This window comes from Mesoplodon densirostris, chromosome 1 (assembly GCF_025265405.1).
Source record: "Mesoplodon densirostris isolate mMesDen1 chromosome 1, mMesDen1 primary haplotype, whole genome shotgun sequence".
In the NCBI taxonomy this organism is placed as follows: domain Eukaryota; kingdom Metazoa; phylum Chordata; class Mammalia; order Artiodactyla; family Ziphiidae; genus Mesoplodon; species Mesoplodon densirostris.
Genome location: NC_082661.1, coordinates 26,450,899 through 26,470,261, shown reverse-complemented (window position 1 = coordinate 26,470,261; position 19,363 = coordinate 26,450,899). Strand labels below are relative to the sequence as shown.

At 46.7% G+C, this 19,363-nt stretch overlaps 1 protein-coding gene across 3 annotated transcripts in view; it reads right to left on the bottom strand.

The window, feature by feature from the left end:
• SH3PXD2A (SH3 and PX domains 2A) overlaps positions 1-19,363 on the bottom strand; it is a 246,067-nt gene that overhangs the window by 147,440 nt on the left and 79,264 nt on the right. For 2 of the 3 annotated variants that reach the window (XM_060099983.1, XM_060099958.1), the window contains exon 3: positions 7,154-7,229. In XM_060099983.1, coding sequence (XP_059955966.1) covers positions 7,154-7,229 — 76 coding nt within the window. Of the gene's footprint in view, positions 1-7,153; positions 7,230-19,363 lie in introns of those variants that run through there. The other variant, XM_060099964.1, reaches the window with a different exon arrangement.

Below are 19,363 nucleotides of genomic sequence, written 5' to 3'. Positions count from 1 at the left end.
CTACATTCCCCACCTGCTTCACACACTTCTTGCTGTTCTTAAACATCCATGCTCAGTCACACTTGGCTTGCTGGCTCCTCAGCCTGGCACCTCGAGAGCTGATCTGCCCACGCCTGGCTCAGTTCAGGTGTCACCTCTGTAAAGCGGCTTTTTTGGACCACTTAATCTCAGATGCCCCAGCCAACATGACCTGGTTATTTTTCTTTCTGGCACTTAGCACTGTTGGAAATTGCTTACTTGTTCGTTTGCTTCCTGACTCCCCCACTGGAAGGTGAACTTCCTGAGAAGAGTGGCCCAGTTTACCTTGTTCTCAGCTACATCACCAGTGCCTACAGCTGGGCCTGGCGTGTAGTAGGTGCTCAATTAATACGTCGGCAGGCACGAACACATGCAGCTCTTCCATGTAGCGTTCAGAACCGGATGCCAAGAGCAGGCCCTGGGAACCACCCGCCCCATATTACAGAGTGAGAGAATGATTTGGGGAGGTGGGGGCAGTAATTACAGCAAGAGAAGACCCAGCACTTCCAGAGGAGGTTACAGGCAAGTTGCTTTTAAAACAGCACACGGTACCTCTCAGGCCTATAATCTCGTTGATCTTTTGAAAACCCTGGCATTACCAGCAGACCCTATTTTTTCTCTTTCATCACGTAGGTTTGCCTTTTCTTGCCATCCCAGGTCATCAGTGGGGCTCAGAAACCTCTCAGGTCCTCTCCCTTGGGGACTGTGGCACCTGCCAGCATCTCTGAGCCACTGATTCCCTTACAGCCTCCCAGGCACTTTGGGGAGGGCTTTCTCAGGCTGCCGCCTGGTGGGGACAAGCAGAACAGCCTACAGCCCAGGGAGAGGGCCAGCTCTCCCCGACACCATGGACCAGCTCTAGCTAAAGACATCCCTCCCCCACCGCTTCCTTCTGTGCTGGAACAAACACCGGATCTGCTGCACAGGGCTCTGGGGGGCAGAGAGAGGAAGGACCTGGAGACCGTGCTTGCAATTCACGCAGCACCCTCCTGCGCTGGGGCTCCAGACTGCCTCTTCACTAAGGGGCCGGTATGTAAACTGGTGAGCTGGTACCAAAGAACGAAGCATGCTTGCTTTCTAAAAATACACCCCTCTAAGCCTGTGAGGTCACGAGGCTGCCTGCAGGCTGGCAGCACCTCTTTGATTAAGGTGATAGGTTCACTTTTCTTCCTAAGCAATCTAGCTCCTCCACGCCTCACCAACCCAGGAGTATGTATACCTGTGGGTGGGACTGACTGCTATTAGGCTGAAGGGGCTTTCTGGAAGCTCAGAGGCCCAGTACCAGTCAGCACAGAGACACAGACAGCTTGCGAGTGGGAGGAGACCTCGCGCAGCCTTTGCCAAGCGAGTTCACCTCTTTCTGCTCCGCTGCCTGGCTTCTGAAGCCCTTTGGTCCCTGGTCGCAGTGGTTTGCTTTTTTCATCAGCAGCTACACACTCTTCTTCACTCTGTAATGACCATTTCCTCCCAGGGAGCCTCCTTGGGCTGGCAAAGTCAAGATATACAGGAAATCTACTCCAATCCCAGGATGGGCAACAGGAGATGGATTTTCCACAACAGTCTTCTAAAACAAGGCAGAAAGTTCCATGTAAACAGTAGGCTGCCTTGAGAGGCTGCTGACCCCATCATGCTCGGCCCAGTGTCCTAAAGACTTCACTTCTGTCCACCTCTCCCAAAAGCAGGAGACCCCAAAAAGCACCAGATACACTTGTTGTAAGACAAGTCTCTCTGGCTCTCTTGCACTTCTGCATGTCTTGTCCACAAAGCACTAACCGCCTTTTGTTCTGGATTATTTTTTCAAAGGTGTTTGTATAGCAAACAGCTTTAGAAGACAGAGGCAGGGAGCTCCTTGCTCTGGAGCAAACAGCAGGTTTGCATAGAGCCTTGGGAGACTGGGATAGTCTCTCTCCTGAGCAAAAGGGGTAGGTTTACTTACCGCCCATTATAAGACGTGGGCTCCGGAAGATCTGGTTCCTCTCCGATAATGCAACCCACTGCATGTGCAGGCATTGCTCTGGGCCCATGGGGTCATGCCCTATGGGACTTGGAGGCAATACTCATGCTGCTTGCTGTGTCATCATGAAGTCTTTTGTCTTTGACCCAGGAGTCTCGTGTTTTTAGCTGGCATCCACGAAACTGGAGTAAGCTAACTTAACTGGCTTGCAAATAGGGTAAAATCTCAGATCTTTCCCAGTTGGTGGACTAGCTGTGCTCCCATTGGGGTCAACACCACTGCCCAGTCTCTGAGCTCCAGGTCTGCCCTGTTTCCAGCAAACTCAGAAGAAGCCCCCAATTATGAAAATATACATAAACCAAAAAAAAGAATGCTCTACTTTGCAAAAGGACTTCTCATGAATAGCATTTTAAAAAAGAATAGCATTTAGGACACCTAAAAGATGATGTGATTTGTCCAAAGAGCAAAATTTCATGGAAATTTTCAGGAATAAGCCTTAATGTACAACAAGGGTCACCCCTGCTTTTCTGTTGGAGGTGGGAATGCCAAGAGGTCAGGCCTGGGAGTGGAACTTCTCAGGGACTATTGTCAAACTACCATCTCCTTCCTAAAGACCAGCTGGCATGCTTGCTTACTGGCCCTCTCTACCTCCTTACAATAAAATTCAATTACTTGGGTCTGTAATTGTAGGTAACTGAGTTGTGCTAATATCAATTTCCTGGGTTTGATAATGTACGGTTGTTACATAAGGTATCACCACCGGCGGAAGCTGGGCAATGGGTACACAGCTCAGTGGCTACATGATGGTGGAAAGTGATCTGACCTATCTTTAAATTGGGAATAATGCCACCTACCCTGTACTTTGGTAATGGAATTGGAGGGGAGGAATATAGAGTGCCTAGGAGCTTTGCAACATCCTATGAATCTATAATTATTTCAAAGTAAAGTTTAAAAAAAATACTGTGACTTAAATCAAATAACCAATCTTTTTAGATTCATAATTAAATGAAGACAGTCAGGACTCTGTCAGATGAGCAAGCGCATAACCATGTGAGCCTCAGATTCCCTCTCTTCTCTCAGTTCCTCTGCTTTCTCTGTCATTTCCACCAGCTAAACGTCCATGATCTCCCAACCAGGAGCCTGCAGCCAGGTGAGCCAAAGCAAAACAGCTGGCCTAACGCTCCGAAGACACCCCCAGACCCCATGTCCGGGCAGCAGAAATGCACATCGTGTCCCGTCACCTCCAAAGCTAAAACTGAGGCCCCTCTGGAGACAACAGGCGCTCTCCGCTTCCTCCCCTTCGGTTTCCCTTGCTCGGCAATTCCAGGCCAGGCAAAGGGCTGGCAGAGCTGTTCCTGAGGCTGGCTGCTAACCTCCCAGGGTTGCTGGAGCAAAGGCTGCTGGATTACTTCAGTGCCTTTGAGCTCTCTAAGGTTCTGCCAAAGTCATTGCTGCCAGGGCTTAGCCTGGGGGAATCAGCAGGTGCCTGCAGACAGCCTCTCCAAAGGCAGGGAGGTGGAAACAGAGACTCAAGCTGGTGTTAGGTAATACAGTGTACCTGTAGGTGCCCTGTCTGGAGTCCCTCACCATGGACGCTCCCACCCCGCGCTCTGTGGGTGTTGGCTACTAAGGGCTCACAGCTGCCCCTTCTCCAGGGACACGCCCTCAGCCCTCAGGAGCACCTGCCCATATTTCACACTTCTTGGAGAGGGGGCTGCTCACAGATCATACTGCTATGGGGAGTATAAAAGTTGTCCCCTAAGACGGGACAACTCTGTGGTGCCGTCCTCTCTCCAGAGCTCCTCACGGGGTCAGGCTGAGGCCAGACTTAGCTGAACCCACATCTCGGCCCAGTGTCTTCCCCTTCCCTGTGCTGCTTCCCTCACTGTCCTAGGATGTTCACTGGAGAGCAGCCCTCAAAAGTCAACTTGCCTAAGAACCCTCGTCTCAGGCTCTGCTTTTCGGAACCCGATCTAAGACAGGCAACATTCATCACTGCCCTTCTCTGAATCCCTCCCCTCCTGGGGGAGCCCCTTTGATTCAGGGTTGTGGGATGGCTTGGGAACCCTCATGCCCACTCAGCCCTTGCTTGCTTGGTTCTGCTTATATTGGGTTGTTTTTCTTCAATCTTTTTCCTTCTTGTTCAAGCTAAGGACTGAGTAAAGTATGAAAGGGTTTGGTATTTCCTAGTGGGTGAGGGGAAAGCCAGGAACAGGGCCTGGGAGTCTCAGGGTAGGATTCCAGATGGCCAGCAATGTCCATTCTGAAGTCTTGGAGAGCAAGTGAGCAAAAGGGAAGCTTTGGAGAGAGAGCCCCACTGAAGGAAGGGGAGAAACACAGAAAAGCAGGGGAAAAGGAAACCTCCTTTAGGATGGGACTGGAGCGGGGGCAGTCCTCTAGACAATATCACCCACTATGCACAAGTCACAGCTCTATGGGGGCAGGGTCCTGTGGCTTTTCCCAGGAGTTAGGGATGGCAGGGTGAGGCGGCACTTTCTTTATTAACACCTGCCATTTATTGTGCTTTTACTATGGGACAGGCACTGTGCAAAGCACTTTACATGAACTCTTTTAATCCCCACCATAATCCTAGAAGAGGAGACTGAAGTTCAGAGAGGTCTCAATCCTGCCTCATGAAGCAGATATGTTTTCATCCTTATTTTCCAGATGAGAAAACTGAGGCACAGAGAAGGCAATACAATTGGTAACCAACAGAGTCAGAGTTTCCGGGGTGAAGCCATACAGTCCGACTCTTGTGACTTTGGACTGTGGTAGCAGCAGGACATGAGCCTTGCACTTCACCCCACCCAACCCCACCCATCTTTCGAGGTCAGCTCCAGGTCCCCCTCATTCAGGAGGCTTTTGCTGCCTTGGGCTCACAATGAGCTCCTTCTCCATCAAAATTGGAATTTCACAGTGGTAGAGAGGGTCACATCTTGCCTTAAGAGCTTCTCTGATTAGGGAGTAGGTCTTGTCTCTCTCACTAGCCCGAGGGTTCCTTTAGATGAAGGAAACAAATCCAGATCTCCCTGGACTCTCCAGGTCACCACAGTCCCTGGCCCTGGGCACTTATTCCTGGGCCTGGCACAGGCTGAGGCCCTCGTAAACACCTGCTGAGTGAATGATAGTGAGGCAGTCTCTCCCTGGAGCACTGGCCACGAATGGGGGAAAAGCTGGTTCTTTTAGAGCAACAGGCAGCCTTCATACCCCAAGGCCAAGTCCACCCGGCACCAGGGCCGGGCACTGACATCCTTGGCTCTCGGACACTTGTGTCCACAGCATCCTAGATGGGCTCCCGGGTCCTTGGTGGAGGACCATCTGGACTGTACTGGAGCAATATCTAAGGTCATTACAAACCTGGGTGTTGGTCGTTCCAAATTCCCTTGAGACTCAGCAGAAAGCCAGGCAGGGGTGCAAAAGTCCCCCACGTTAACTCCTAGGCCAGGAACAGAGAGGCAGTCCTCTGCCTCCATGGAAGGGGTCCGGGGCCGAGATTCCCTACACCCTCACTGACTCATTCTGGTCTTATCTGAACTGGAGGATTTAGAAGTTCTTTGTAGCTAAATTGATTCCCTCCAACTTTAGCATAAGACTCGGAGGGCAGGCAGCAATGCCTTCTCTTGTCTTTCACTGTTTTTGAGGATGGGGGTGCACGAGGAGTACCTTTCAGAGAAGAACCACTCTCTGGGGGGGCTGCCCGTAGGTAGGTTTGCAAGTCAACAAGCAGGTACTAACCATGCGCTGGCTGCATGCCAGGGATTAATGAGATGCAGACCTGCTTCTTGCGATGGTCCCACTGATAGCTGACGTCCGGGGAGGTCCGGGCCCAGCAGGAATGGAGGGTGAAGACCACTGTGAGGGAAGGTCCCCTGGGAACCAGCCAACTCACTAGCCTGGGGAAAGGTAGGGGATGCGGAGACCCAGAAAGCAGCACCACCCACATGGGTCAGGGCAAAGAGCCCAGTTTGGAGCAGGAGACCAAGTTCACACCTCAGCTCTGCCACTTCTCACTGTTGTGGCCTCTCCCATTGCGGAGCGCAGGCTCCGGACATGCAGGCTCAGCAGCCATGGCTCACGGGCCCAGCCGCTCCGCGGCATGTGGGATCTTCCCGGACCGGGGCACAAACCCGCGTCCCCTGCATCGGCAGGCGGACTCTCAACCACTGCGCCACCAGGGAAGCCCTCGGCTCTGCCACTTTTATAGGCAGTTACTTAACATCTCTGAACCTCAACATCTTTATCCCTCAAGCAGAAATCGTAATGCATGCCTCAGTGTGGAGATGTGTATACGATCGCAAATTAAAAAGCACTTTGTAAGCTATAAATTCCAACACCGATTGAAGATGTCACAGTAATAGCAGGTTATGACACACCTGAGAAGATTCCCTCTAGGTGACACAACATAATCAATTGCCTTAAACATGTTCCAAAATGGTGTGATGGTTAATGGCCTTTTTTTTTTTTGCGGTATGCGGGCCTCTCACTGCTGTGGCCTCTCCCCTTGCAGAGCACAGGCTCCGGACGCACAGGCTCAGCAGCCATGGCTCACGGGCCCAGCCGCTCCGCGGCATGTGGGATCTTCCCGGACCGGGGCACGAACCCGTGTCCCCTGCATCGGCAGGCGGATTCTCAACCACTGCGCCACCAGGGAAGCCCGGTTAATGGCCTTTTATGACCAGACAGACCCGGGTTCAAATCCTAACTCTGCCAACTCACAGGCCATGTTACCTAAGCCGTCAGAGCCTCAGCTGGATAATGGTGCCAGGAGGACTCGAGCAGGTTGAGAGGGGAAGTGTGCTTGATTTAAGGCTACCTGTGATTACAACGGTAGCCAGTGGAAAGAGTTCAGCCTGAAGTTTTTCATCCTTTCATAGGAGAACTTGATCTCTCCATGCTTGTTGTAAAAAGGAAACCAAAGTCCCGGAGCCTGAGAAACTCCTCCTAAGTTACACAGCCCGGGGTGAGCAGAGGTGGCCCTGGAGTGGTGGGAGAGGCCCCTATGAAGACAATGGCCTTCAAAATCAGGGGCTTCCGATCCCCTGGGAGTTGTTAACATGCAGATTGCTAGGCCCGCCTGGCCCAGAATTTCTGGTGTAGTAGTTAGTCAGCCTTTTCTTGGCCTACAGAATGTCCCTCTTCAGGGTGTCCCCCATCCCATTAGTGAGGCCATGAAAAGCTTACCTGGGAGGAAGGGGATGATTCTCTGCTTGGGGTCCTTCTGGCCACCTTCGATGGGAAACTTATCCAAAAGCTGCATCTGAGGAGCCAGACAGAGGAACAGGATTCAGAAGACTGGAACGGCCCTCAGTGTCCCTTCCCCACCCCGCTCCACTGCGCCAGGGCCCCACTGTCCTCACACGGATGAGCAACGCCTCAAATCCCTCATTTCACAGACAATTAACAAACCACATGGGGCATGAGTGGGAGGACGCCAGAGCTCTCTACACATCAAAGGGGGAGTCTGAACAATCTCAAGGAGGCCTGAGGGTGTACAGGGAGGTGTCCAGAGATGACCCGGAGTGAGGCCAGGGTAGGGACCAGCAAGATTTCAGGCCAGGCTGCAGATGGGGTTTCCAGAGACTTCTCTGGACCCGGTTGTTTTCATACGTCATATGCTGGGTGAGCCCTTCAGTCACCCGCCATCCTAATCCCACCCTGGGGCCAGGATGGGGAAGGCCCCACCTGATGCTTCAGACAGACCACCCACCTTCCAGAACCGCTCTGCGGAAACAGACCCAGATGTTATTTTAATTGCAAAACCAAATCCAGCCCACTGCCCCCACTGCTGGAAGACCCCCTCCTCCGTTTCCTACCTTCCCACCCTGAGACTGCTGCTGTTTTCCCAGGGACAGACCCATTGGAAGAGTTTCCAGGGTTCTGGAAGAACAGCTGTTTTTTCTTCTGCTATTCTGGGCTGAAATTCTGTATAAACTGGAAAAACACACAGGAGACAGGATGGACGAAGCCACAGCCCCTGTGCGTGTGTGTGGCTAGCCTCGCTTCCAAGGAGTGGGCGGGCAGGAGGTGGAGCAGAATGGAGAGTGGGATCTAGCCTCGCTGACCCAGCTGTGTGTCCCTGGGCTGGGCTAAAAGCTTTCTCAGTTGGGCTTCAGGCGCCTCATCAGTAAAATGAGGAAGATCCGTCACAGGACATCTGCAGTCCATTCCTTCTTCTGAATATTAATTAATACTTATTGAGCGTCTACTTAGAGCACTAAGAAAATAGCAGTAAAGAGAAGAGACGAAGTCCCTGCCCTCAGGGAGTTTACATTCTAGTTGGGGAGAGACACACAGTAAACAAATATGTACTGTGCTGGGGGGATACATGCTATGAAGAAAAATGAAGTAGGATAAGGTGGTGGCGCAGAACAGGAAGGAACAGTTATTTTATACAGAGTGGTGTGGAAAGCCTCACAAATCAATGGCAATTCGGCAGAGACCGGCAGGAGGTGAGGAAGCGAGCCACAGTGGAGGGGGAGAGTGTTCCAGGCATGGGAAGGGCCAGTGGAGTCGAGTGAGCAGGGGCCGAGGTATAGGCACTGAGATCCAGGTGGGGCCCGGATCACAGAGAGGATGGCTCGAGCTACAGGGAAGTGACTGGGCCACAACGAGGAAGCAGGGAGACCAGTCAGGAGCCTATGTATTGGCTTGGACCAAAGTGCTGCCTTGGAGGTGGTGAAATGTGGTCCTACGCTAGATTTGACACGTGTAGTGTATGTACGTGTGCACGCGTGTGCATATTCCCATCTACCCACCCACTCACCCAGCTCTACAGCATGATTTTAGGATCCTCTCTTGCACAATCAAGATCCAACATACACAAGCTATTTACAGCCCACACGTGAAGGGTGGGTCATTGTCAGATTCCATTCAAAACAAGACAGTGACTGCACTGTTATTAACTTTCACTTCCCTGAACACAGTCTAAGATTTAACAAAAGCTGGCTCATGAGTTTTCAAACCCCAGTGTTATAAGTCCACCTCTCCAACCTTTAATAATTGCCTGCTATGCGTAAATATGGACAATGGGCCATAACACTATAAACCTGTACTTAGGATTTTTTTTTTTTGCGGTACGCGGGCCTCTCACTGCTGTGGCCTCTCCCGTTGCGGAGCACAGGCTCCGGACGCGCAGGCTCAGCGGCCATGGCTCACGGGCCCAGCCACTCCGCGGCATGTGGGATCTTCCCGGACTGGGGCACGAACCCGTGTCCCCTGCATCAGCAGGCGGACTCTCAACCACTGCGCCACCAGGGAAGCCCCCACTGTGCCACCAGGGAAGCCCAGGATTTTTTTAAATCAATAGATTTTCAAATAAATTCTACATGGAGTAAAACTCTTATTTTCTCCTCTCTCCATTTTCCTCACCCATATTCTATTTTGTAAATTTTATTTCTATATTACATAAGTAATTCATGTTCATTGAGGGGAAAAACTAGAAATTACAGAAGCAGTAGGTGGTCAAAAGGAGAGCAAGAATCACTCATAATCCTTCCCCCTGAAAAAGAAGCATTAATATTTGGGATATATATCCTTTCCAGATGTTCTTACCTGCATGTAGATAAAATAAGCTCATCAAGTACTCTCATTACGGTGTGTAATGACATTGTCCCACGTCAGTGACTACTTCCATATCGGCATTGTTTCTTTGTTTGTTTATTTTTTTAAACTAGAGTTTTGCTCATTTATTCAAACAGTAGGCATTAGGGCAGGCTGTGGTAGAGGATGCAAAAATGGATCACATTGTTCTTGTTCTGGAAGATTTGTCAATCCAGGAACAGAGATGAGGTATCCAAACAAAGACAATACAAGGTAGAAAGCGATAGGTGCCACAAGAGGGGTCTGTTCATTAATTCATTATCCATTCATTCAAGGAACATTTGCTTCCTGTCCCACATCTCATCCCAAAGGGAATGAAAGATGAATTAGGCAGAGCCATTGCCCCTGGGGTAGTCACGAACTGAGGCAGGAGGCAGTCATGAACAAGTAATACTAATGACCTATGATAGATGCCAAACTAGCAGGGAGTTCTGGGCAAGGTGAATGTCCAACTCTGCCTGAGAAGATCTGGGCAAACTTCACAGAGGAGGTGACACTTGAAGTCGATTTTAAGGAATGGATATGAATTCACCAGGAGACTGGATGAAGAAAGCATCTGAAACTCAAGAACAGCTTATATAAAATCACAAATATGTGAGACGTTCTCCTGCTTAGGAAACATAAGAACTTCAGTGTGGAGAGTTGGGGGGACTTGTGGAAGACCAAGCTACAAAGGTGGGTTGGGATGAATTGTGGGGAGCCTTGTACGTCATCCCCCAAAGATTTAGTTCCTTCTGTGGTCAATGAACAGCCACTGATCCACACCAGCATTCTTAATTGTGAGGCAGAATGCTTCAAGGTTTGAATGGGTCATGGTTGATTTACCTACTCTCTACTGTTGGATATTCACTACTACATGTAATATCAGAGTGAACACCTTTTCCATGTACCTATGAACCTTTCTTAACATTTTTTCTATTTTTTGTTTCATCTCATTGAAACCTTTGCAAATTTATAGGTGCCTTAAATCTTTTCTGGAAGAAGACTGAAGATAAATACATGGATATAACTAATACGTTGAAGGACAGGCCCAAGGCCTTGGAGCAGCAGCTTCATAGGATTTCTGAGGAAGAACACAGAGATGATGAGGAGAAAGGCAGGCCCAGCTCATGCCCTGTGTAGAGTGATTTGCCCTTATCAGACTCCTTTTCTCCTGAAAGAAAGTGGCTTGCTGTGCCCGGCAAGCTGAGGGACTCACCCAAATTGCCCTATCTCTTTGGGGCTGGCAGGAGTTAGGCTACAGAAACTTTAAGTTTCTGGGGCTTCCCTGGTGGTCCAGTGGTAAAGAATCCACCTTCCAATGCAGGGGACGTGGGTTTGATCCCTGGTCGGGGAACTAAGATCCCACATGCTGTGGGGCAAATAAGCCCGCATGCCACAACTACTGAACTCGCCTGCCACAACGAGAGAGCCCGCGTGCTGCAAACTACAGAGTCCATGAGCCATGGAGCTCGTGCGCCACAGCTAGAGAGAGAAGAACTCGTCTGCCACAACTAAAGAGAAGCCCGAGTGCCGCAATGAAGAGCCCGTGTGCTGCAATGACAGATTCCGCATGCCTCAACGAAGACCCTGTGTGCCGCAACTAAGACCCGACTCAGCCAAAAAAAAAAAAAAAAAAAAAAAAAAAAAAAATATATATATATATATATATATATATATATATGGTAAGCCTTTTTAAAAAAGTTATAAAAAATAAAGAAACTTTAAGTTTCTTATCAGCTCTGACATACATTTGTTCTCTGAATCCTGAATTCCTTTTCAGACATAAGATTCTGAGATTCTCACTAACAGTGCATAGGGATGGTGGTGCCCAGAGAAGTGGACAGGGGCATGTAAGATTCATGCATTCCTTCCTTTCCTCCCAAAACATTTGCTATGTGCCTTCTAGATGCCAGCCCTCTGTTAGGGGCTAGAAATAATTTAAACTGCTGGTCTATGGACCACAGTAGCAAAGCCCTAGAGTTGTCTCATATGGCAGTCACTACCCACATGTGGCTATTAAGCATCTGAAATGTGGCCTGTCCAAACAGAGATGTGCTGTAAGTTTAAAATATGCACCAGGTGTTGAAGACTTAGTACAAACCAAAAAAGTGAAATATCTCATTAACAATTTTTGTATTGATTGCATGTTGGAATGATAATATTTTGGATATATCAGGTTAAGTAAAAATACTTTAAAAATAATTTCACCTGTTTTATGTTCTTATGTAGCTACTAGAAGAATTTAAATTATATATATGGTTCATATTATATTTCTATTGGACGGGCTGCTCTAGAGCAAGATCGTTCTCAAAATGTAGTTTTAAGTCTGCCCAAACCTGACACCTTGGGGGAGGCGAGGTGTTTGTTAAAAATGCAGTTTCCTGGGCCCTACCCAGAAGTCTGTGAAGCTTTGTTTTGGTGCTAGAGACTGACAAGCAAGTTTTGGAGTGGCGGGGAATGGTGAGGCTATATGAAAAGGATTCTGTGGGACCTGAAGGGAGAGGTCAGGGAAGACTTCCTGTAGGAGGTGAAGCTAGCTCTGTCTTGGCAGAGTGACGGTCACGTTCCCTGTACCTTCCCTGCCAAGAGCGGTCTGAACCTCTCCGTGGGTTCACGTGCCTCCTGGAAGGCAAGGGTCATCTGATAGCCCTGCGGATTTGAGTTTTTCCTCAAAAGGCCTTTTGAGGATGCTTTGCAGCTGGGCTCTCTCCCACCTCCTCCTTCTGTAACAGATATTCATCTTCCCCCACCTCTGCCTTAGTCTGGGTCCCCTGAGGCCACGACAAGCCCATCTGCTAAAAGTACTGGGTCAACGGGCTCTCTCCAGAGCCGTGAGTGTGCAGCTGACCTGCCACCCTCCACCTTGAGCCTCAGGTACTGATCTCAGCACACCTGTCACCTGATCCCCCCACGAGATAACAGGGAGGCATCTGTCCTCCCTGTTATCTCCAGGGCCCACTGGCCACAGGAAGACGATGCACTGCTAACCAGATGCTGGTAACATTTTCTCTGCCCACAGGTGACATTTCAAAAAAAGCCAATCCCCTGTCTCAGACTCCAGAGCAAACCAGTCGGGGGGCTTGCAAATCTGCCCCATTCAGCGAAGTGGCCCATGCGCAGTATGGCAGAGTGGTGGGCGGTAGGATAAATATGCGGCCACGTGTGATACACAGTCCAAATGTCACCCCACCTGGGGGGCCAGGCAGGCCGCGAAGTGGGTTCTGTAACCTGGTGGCGCCTAATTTGCAGGACTGGGTCTGATAGAGAAAAGTCACATGAAAGGCTGAGGGAAGCTGTCTGATGAAGAGGCTGCCCAGAACCTTCCCTGAGGAGGAAGGCTGGGTGTGTGGGCGGTGAGGAAGGAAGCTCCGCCCCGCAGAGAATTCTGCTGCAGCTACATTTTCGGGCAGGAAGTGGATTATCCTGTCACTCCAGCAAGGGCCTGAGTCGGGCTGGAGGAAAAGCAGGGCCTGTTGCCAGGGTCCTTCTTAGAGTGAGAGGCATTTGGCAAAGGGAGCCCTTGGCAAGCACATCAGAACTCTGCAGCGTGTGGAGGACGCCAGGCTGTTTATCTAAGGGGTGGATAGTGCGAGAGATACAGGCCAGCTCGGCTTCAAGAGCTGGCCCCAGCCAGAGAAAGCTGATTCGGCAGCTCTTCGTGGGCAGGGCTGAGCAGCAATAAACACTGGGGAGAGAGAAGGGTGGACCCCGGGCCCAGCTGGGGCACATCTGTAACCCAAGAGGCCAACTCCTCGCCCTTCCAAGAGGGTGGAGTTCCCAGCAACTCCAGTTTTGGGGCCCTAATACTTGTGACCATTTCCAGCTCAGGAACAAAGGGAACGTTAGTTACTACAAGAGGCTGGTGGGTTCCCTGATCTAGAGGTTCCCCTTACAAAGAGGCAAAGTCACTCCATCCCCCTGAGAACTCTGAGAGATCATGGGAAACCTCAGAATGGGTTTGTCCATCCTACTGACTTAGGGCTCACCAGGCCCTGTGTTAGATGCGGGGACACAGCAGGGAGAATCCCGGAAACAGAGAGGGACAATAACGATACGTGTGACTTTTCCTAAAGTTCTCATCCTTTCTGGTCTGAGATGTACTTCCCCATTCCCTTTCTTCTTTGATGGCCTTATCAGGCGACACCTACTCTGGGAAGCCTTTGACTGTCCCAGCCTAAGGTCACACCACCTCTCTTGGAATTCCAACAGCACTCCTGGTTGGTATCCCTATTTCAGTATTTCACATAGTTTTTTGAAAATTTTTTGTACATATTCATCTCATTGCCCACAAGAGGAGGCACCCTTCCCTTTGAATGGTCTTGGTGCCCTTGCAGAAAACCAGTTCAGGATAAATGTACGGGTTTCTTCCTGGACTCTCAATTCTACTCCTTTGATCTATATGTCTATCCTAGGTCTGTAGGATGCCATCTTGATTACTGTAGCTTTGTATAAGTTGTTTTCTTTTCTTTAATAGACTTTTTTTTTTTTTTTTTTTTTTTTTTGCGGTATGCGGGCCTCTCACTGTTGTGGCCTCTCCCGTTGCGGAGCACAGGCTCCGGACGCACAGGCTCAGCGGCCATGGCTCACGGGCCTAGCCGCTCCGCAGCATGTGGGATCCTCCCAGACCGGGGCACGAACCTGTGTCCCCTGCATCGGCAGGTGGACTCTCAACCACTGTGCCACCAGGGAAGCCCTTTAATAGACTAATTAAAGAGAAGTTTTAGGTTCACAGCAAAATTGAGCAGAGAGTACAGAGAGTTCTCATATACTCCCTGACCCCACACATTCCTGGTCTCCCCCCATCAAAATCTCAAACCAGAGCAGCACATTTACTGCAATTGATGAAGCTACACTGACAGATAACTATCACCCAAAGTCCATAGTTTACATTAAGGTTCATGTTTGGTATTGTACGTTCTAGGGGTGTGGCCAAATGTATCACATGTGTCCACCATGACAGTATCACATCACTGCCCTAAAAAACATCTGTGTTCCACCTATTTGTCCTCTTCCCACTAACCTGAGCAACCACTGATACTTTACTATCTCCATAGTTTTGCCTTTACTAGAATATCATATAGTTGGAATCATACAGTATGTAGCCTTTTCAAAATAGATTCTTTAATTTTTAAAATGCACAATATGTATTTAAGTTTCCTCCATGTCTTTTCATGGCCTGATAGCTCACTTCTTTTTAGCACTGAATAATATTCCATTATGTAGATGTGCTACAGCTTATTTATCTATTCACCTACTGAAGGACATCTTGGTTGCATCCAAGTTTTGGCAATTATGAATAATGCTATTGTAAACATCCATGTGCAGGTTTTCTTGTGGACACAGTTTTCAACTCATTTGGTTAAACACCAAGGAGGATGATTGCTGAATTGTATGGTTAGAGTATGTTTAGTTTTGTAAAAAAACTGCCGAACCGTCTTCCAAAGTGGCTGCACCAGGGCTTCGTTAGTGGTGCAGTGTTAAGAATCCGCCTGCCAATGCAGGGGACACGGGTTCGAGCCCTGGTCCAGGAAGATCCCACATGCCACGGAGCAACTAAGCCCGTACGCCACAACTACTGAGCCTGCGATCTAGAGCCTGCGAGCCACAAATACTGAACACACATGCCACAATACTGAAGCCCGCGCGCCTAGAGCCCATGCTCTGCAACAAGAGAAGCCACCACAATGAGAAGTCAGCACACCACACGAAGAGTAGCCCCCATTCGCCACAACTAGAGAAAAGCCCACGCACAGCAATGACAACCTGATGCAGCCCAAAATAAATAAATAAACAAATAAATAAATTAATTAAAGTACAGCTAAGAACATAGTCATGATTGTGTGAGAGGATTCACCATCATGTGCCCTAGTCCCTACTGAAGTTATTTTTTATGTTCCATGGGCCTCTCAAACTTGCGCATGTACCCAGCCCATGTACTAGTTGCCCACCTCAGTCAGGGGTCCTCATACCTTTGGGGCCTAGTGATTCTCAGAATGGTGACACAACTCTGAACTTTCCCATGAAGATATAAAAATGATAGATTTGGGAGTGACTGGACAGCACCTCTAAAACACTTATTAGCAGATCTTTTTTTGGGGAGGGGTTCAGCAGAATTCTCTGTTCAAATGAAATTTAATATCAAACTCCCAGGGCTTCCCTGGTGGCGCAGTGGTTGAGAGTCCGCCTGCCGATGCAGGGGACTCGGGTTCGTGCCCCGGTGCCGGAGGATCCCACATGCCGCGGAGCGGCTGGGATCGGGAGCCATGGCCGCTGAGCCTGCGCGTCCGGAGCCTGTGCTCCGCACTGGGAGAGGCCACAACAGTGAGAGGCCCGCCTACCGAAAAAAAAAAAAAAAAAAATCAAACTTCCATTCAAACTTTTTTTGGGTGTAGATATTCTATCATTCCAGAACAGCTTGTTGAAAAGACTATTCTTTTCCCATTGAATTACATTAACTCCTTTGTCAAAAATAAATTAACTATGTATGTGTGGATTTACTATTTCTGGACCCTCTGTGTTGTTCCACTGATAGATAGATACATCCTGACACAAACACCATCCTTTCTTGATTACTGTAGGTTTTTAGTTACGTCTTAAAATAAAAATTTTTCTTCTTTTTCAAAACTGTTTTGGTCATTCTAGATCCCTTGCACTTTCAGAGCCGGTTTAGAATGAAGTGGTTAATTTCTACATTAAAAGCCTCCTGGGATTTTTTTTAAATTGAGGTTGCATTGACTCGATAGATCAATTTAGGGAGAGAAGCTACCTTAGCAATATTGAGACCTTCAATCCATGAACATGGTAAATCTTTCTGTTTAGTTAGACCTTCTTTTAATTCACTCAGCAATGCATTATAGTTTTCAATATAGAGGTCTTACACATCTTTCATTGAATTCATTCGTGTTTTATGTGTTTTGAAGCTATTATTAATGGTGTTTTAAATCTTCATTTTCCAATTGTTTGCTGCTAGTATACAGAAATACAATTGGTTTTTGTATGTTGAATTTGTATCCTGCAACTTTGTTAAAATTACTTATTAATCCTAGTAGGTATTTTTGTCTTTTGCAGATTTCTTAGTATTTTCTACATAGACAATAATGTCAGAAAAAAAAAGGTCATTATACATCTTCCTTTTTCCAATAAGTATGACTTTTCTTTCCTTATTTCACTAGCGAGAATGTCCAATACAATGTTGAAGAAAAGAGGTAAGAGAGAACATTCTTGCTTTATTCCAATCTTAAGAGCAAAGTATTCAGACTTTCACCATGAACTATGATGATAGTGGTAGGTTTTATGTAGATGCTCAAGATGAGAAAGTTTCCTTTGATTTCTAGTTTACTGAGGATTAAAAAAAATATTATTATAAACAGTGCTGAATCTTGTCAAATGCTTTTACTGAATCTATTGATGCATTTTTTCTCCTATATTCTGTTAATGTGGTGAAATACACTGATTAGTTTAGAAATGTTGAACCAAGTTGAATTTTTGAAATAAATCCTACTTGGTTCTGGTGTATTATCCTTTTTATATACTGCTAGACTTGATTTGCTAATATTTTTATGAAAAATTTTGCATCCATGTTCATGGTATTCTGATATTTTCCTTTCTTATAATGTCCTCATCAGGTTTTGATATCAGGATTATACTGATTTCATGCAGTGAGTTGGAAACTATTCCTTCCTCCTGTGTGTAAGAATGGTATTATTTCATCCTTGAATGTTGGATAGAATTCACCAGCGAAACTATGTGGGTTTGGAGCTTTCCTTGCAGGAGGGTATTTGATTATGAATTCAATTTCTTTAATAGGTGTAAAGGCACTTAACATTTTTCTTTCTCTCCTTGAGTAAGCTTTGGAAAGTTGAGTTTTTCAAACAATTTGTCCATGTTGTCTTCTTGAATTTGTTGACAGAAAATTGTTACTAACACTCCCTTATTATTATTTTACCTGAAGTAATTAGCTCCTCTTTCTCCTGATATGGGTAATTTGTGGTTTCTCTCTTTGGTTATCCTTAGTAGGAGTTTATCAATTTTATCAATCTTTTCAAACAGCCAACGTTTGGTTCTGTCAGTTTTCTTTACTGTTTTCTGCTTTTTACGTTATTGTTTCTGTTCTCATAATTTCTTTCCTTCTACTTAGTTTAGGCTTAGGGGGTTTTTCCTTAAAGTGAAAATTTAGATTATTGATTTTAAACCTTCTTTTAAAATTTAGGCATGTAATGATATACTTTTCTCTCTAAACAGTGCTTTAGCAGTGACCCACAAATTTTCATATGCTGCATTTTCACTATGTTCAATGCTCAAAAAAATTTTTTTAAATTCCATTTGTGATTTTCCTGTGGACTCACAGACCCCCAAAATTCAACTCCAAAAACAAGAAACATAAAGAAATCTATACCAAGGCACATCATAAGCAGGTTACTCAAAATCAGTAAGAAAGAAAAAAATCTTAAAAGCAACCATAGGAAAAAGACGTTTTTACATTCAGAGGAACAAAGACAATGATGACAGCAGATTTCCTATTGGAAAAAAATGCAAACAAGAAGACAGGGGAAAGGCTTATGATGCCTCTGGGGCCCTGAAGATCCTCTACCTTGACCCCAACCACAATTCTGCTTCACATTAGTGAACCTCAGCTATGAATCAAGTCCAGCCAGGTCCTCCACATCCACATTATATAGATCTCTTCATCTATCAGTTGGTGATCAAATAATTTATCATCCAAATTGGGAAACTACTGAGAGTGAAAGGGAGTGCTGGTAATAATTCCATCAGGATAAAAGGTACAAAACAGGACTTCCAGGACCGTACTGGTTAATGGGGTCATGTGGTTACCCTAATTATGAGTTCCCAGCACCTAGCACAGGTCCTGGTATAAAACAGGTGCTCAATAAATGTTTGATGGCGAAAATAACATTTACTGAGAAGTTGGTTTGTATTAGGCACTGGCTTATCTCAATTAATTCTCATATCAACTCTTTGAAGTAGGTACTATTAATACCCTATTTTCCAGAGAAAGAAACCAACATACAGAGAGATTAAATAACTTGCCCACACAGTCAAGGTGTAGAACTGGGATTCGAACCCAGGTAATCTGGCTCCAGACCCTGGTCTCTTGACTACCACAGTCTGAATGAATAAAATGAATGAAAGAAATTATACCATTAGGGTTACATTTCTATTAAATTTCATTCAAGGTGTAAGAATGGTGCATCACTAGACAATCTATTAATGTAATTTAGCACATTATCAAATAAAGGATAAAAACTATATGATCATTCTCACATAGGCAGATGAAGTATTTGATAAAAGTCAACACCTATTTATGATTTTTTAAAAATTTTAGCAAACAAGAAATAGGAGTAAACTTTCTTAATCTGAAAATGTTTAGCCATAGCAAACCTCAGTGAAGAAACACTGGAACAAAACAAGGACGCTGTCCACTGTCACTACTTCCATTCATTATTGTATTAATGATCCTTCCCAAGGTATTAACACAAGAGAAAGAAATGAAAGGCATAAAGACAGAAGGAAAAAAGTCAGTATTCACAACCAATAGCAAGTTATGTACAGAATCAAAGAGAAACCTCAATTGTGGAGAAAAGGGAACCCTCCTACACTGTTGGTGGAAATGTAAATTGGTGCAGATACTATGGAGGTTCCTTAAAAGAAAAAAAAAATAGAGTTACCATAAGATCCAGCAATTCCATTCTGGGTATATAGCCGGAAAAGACGAAAACTCTAATTCAAAAGGATACATGCACCCCAATGTTCATTGTAGCGCTGTTTACAATAGCCGAGACATGGAAGCAA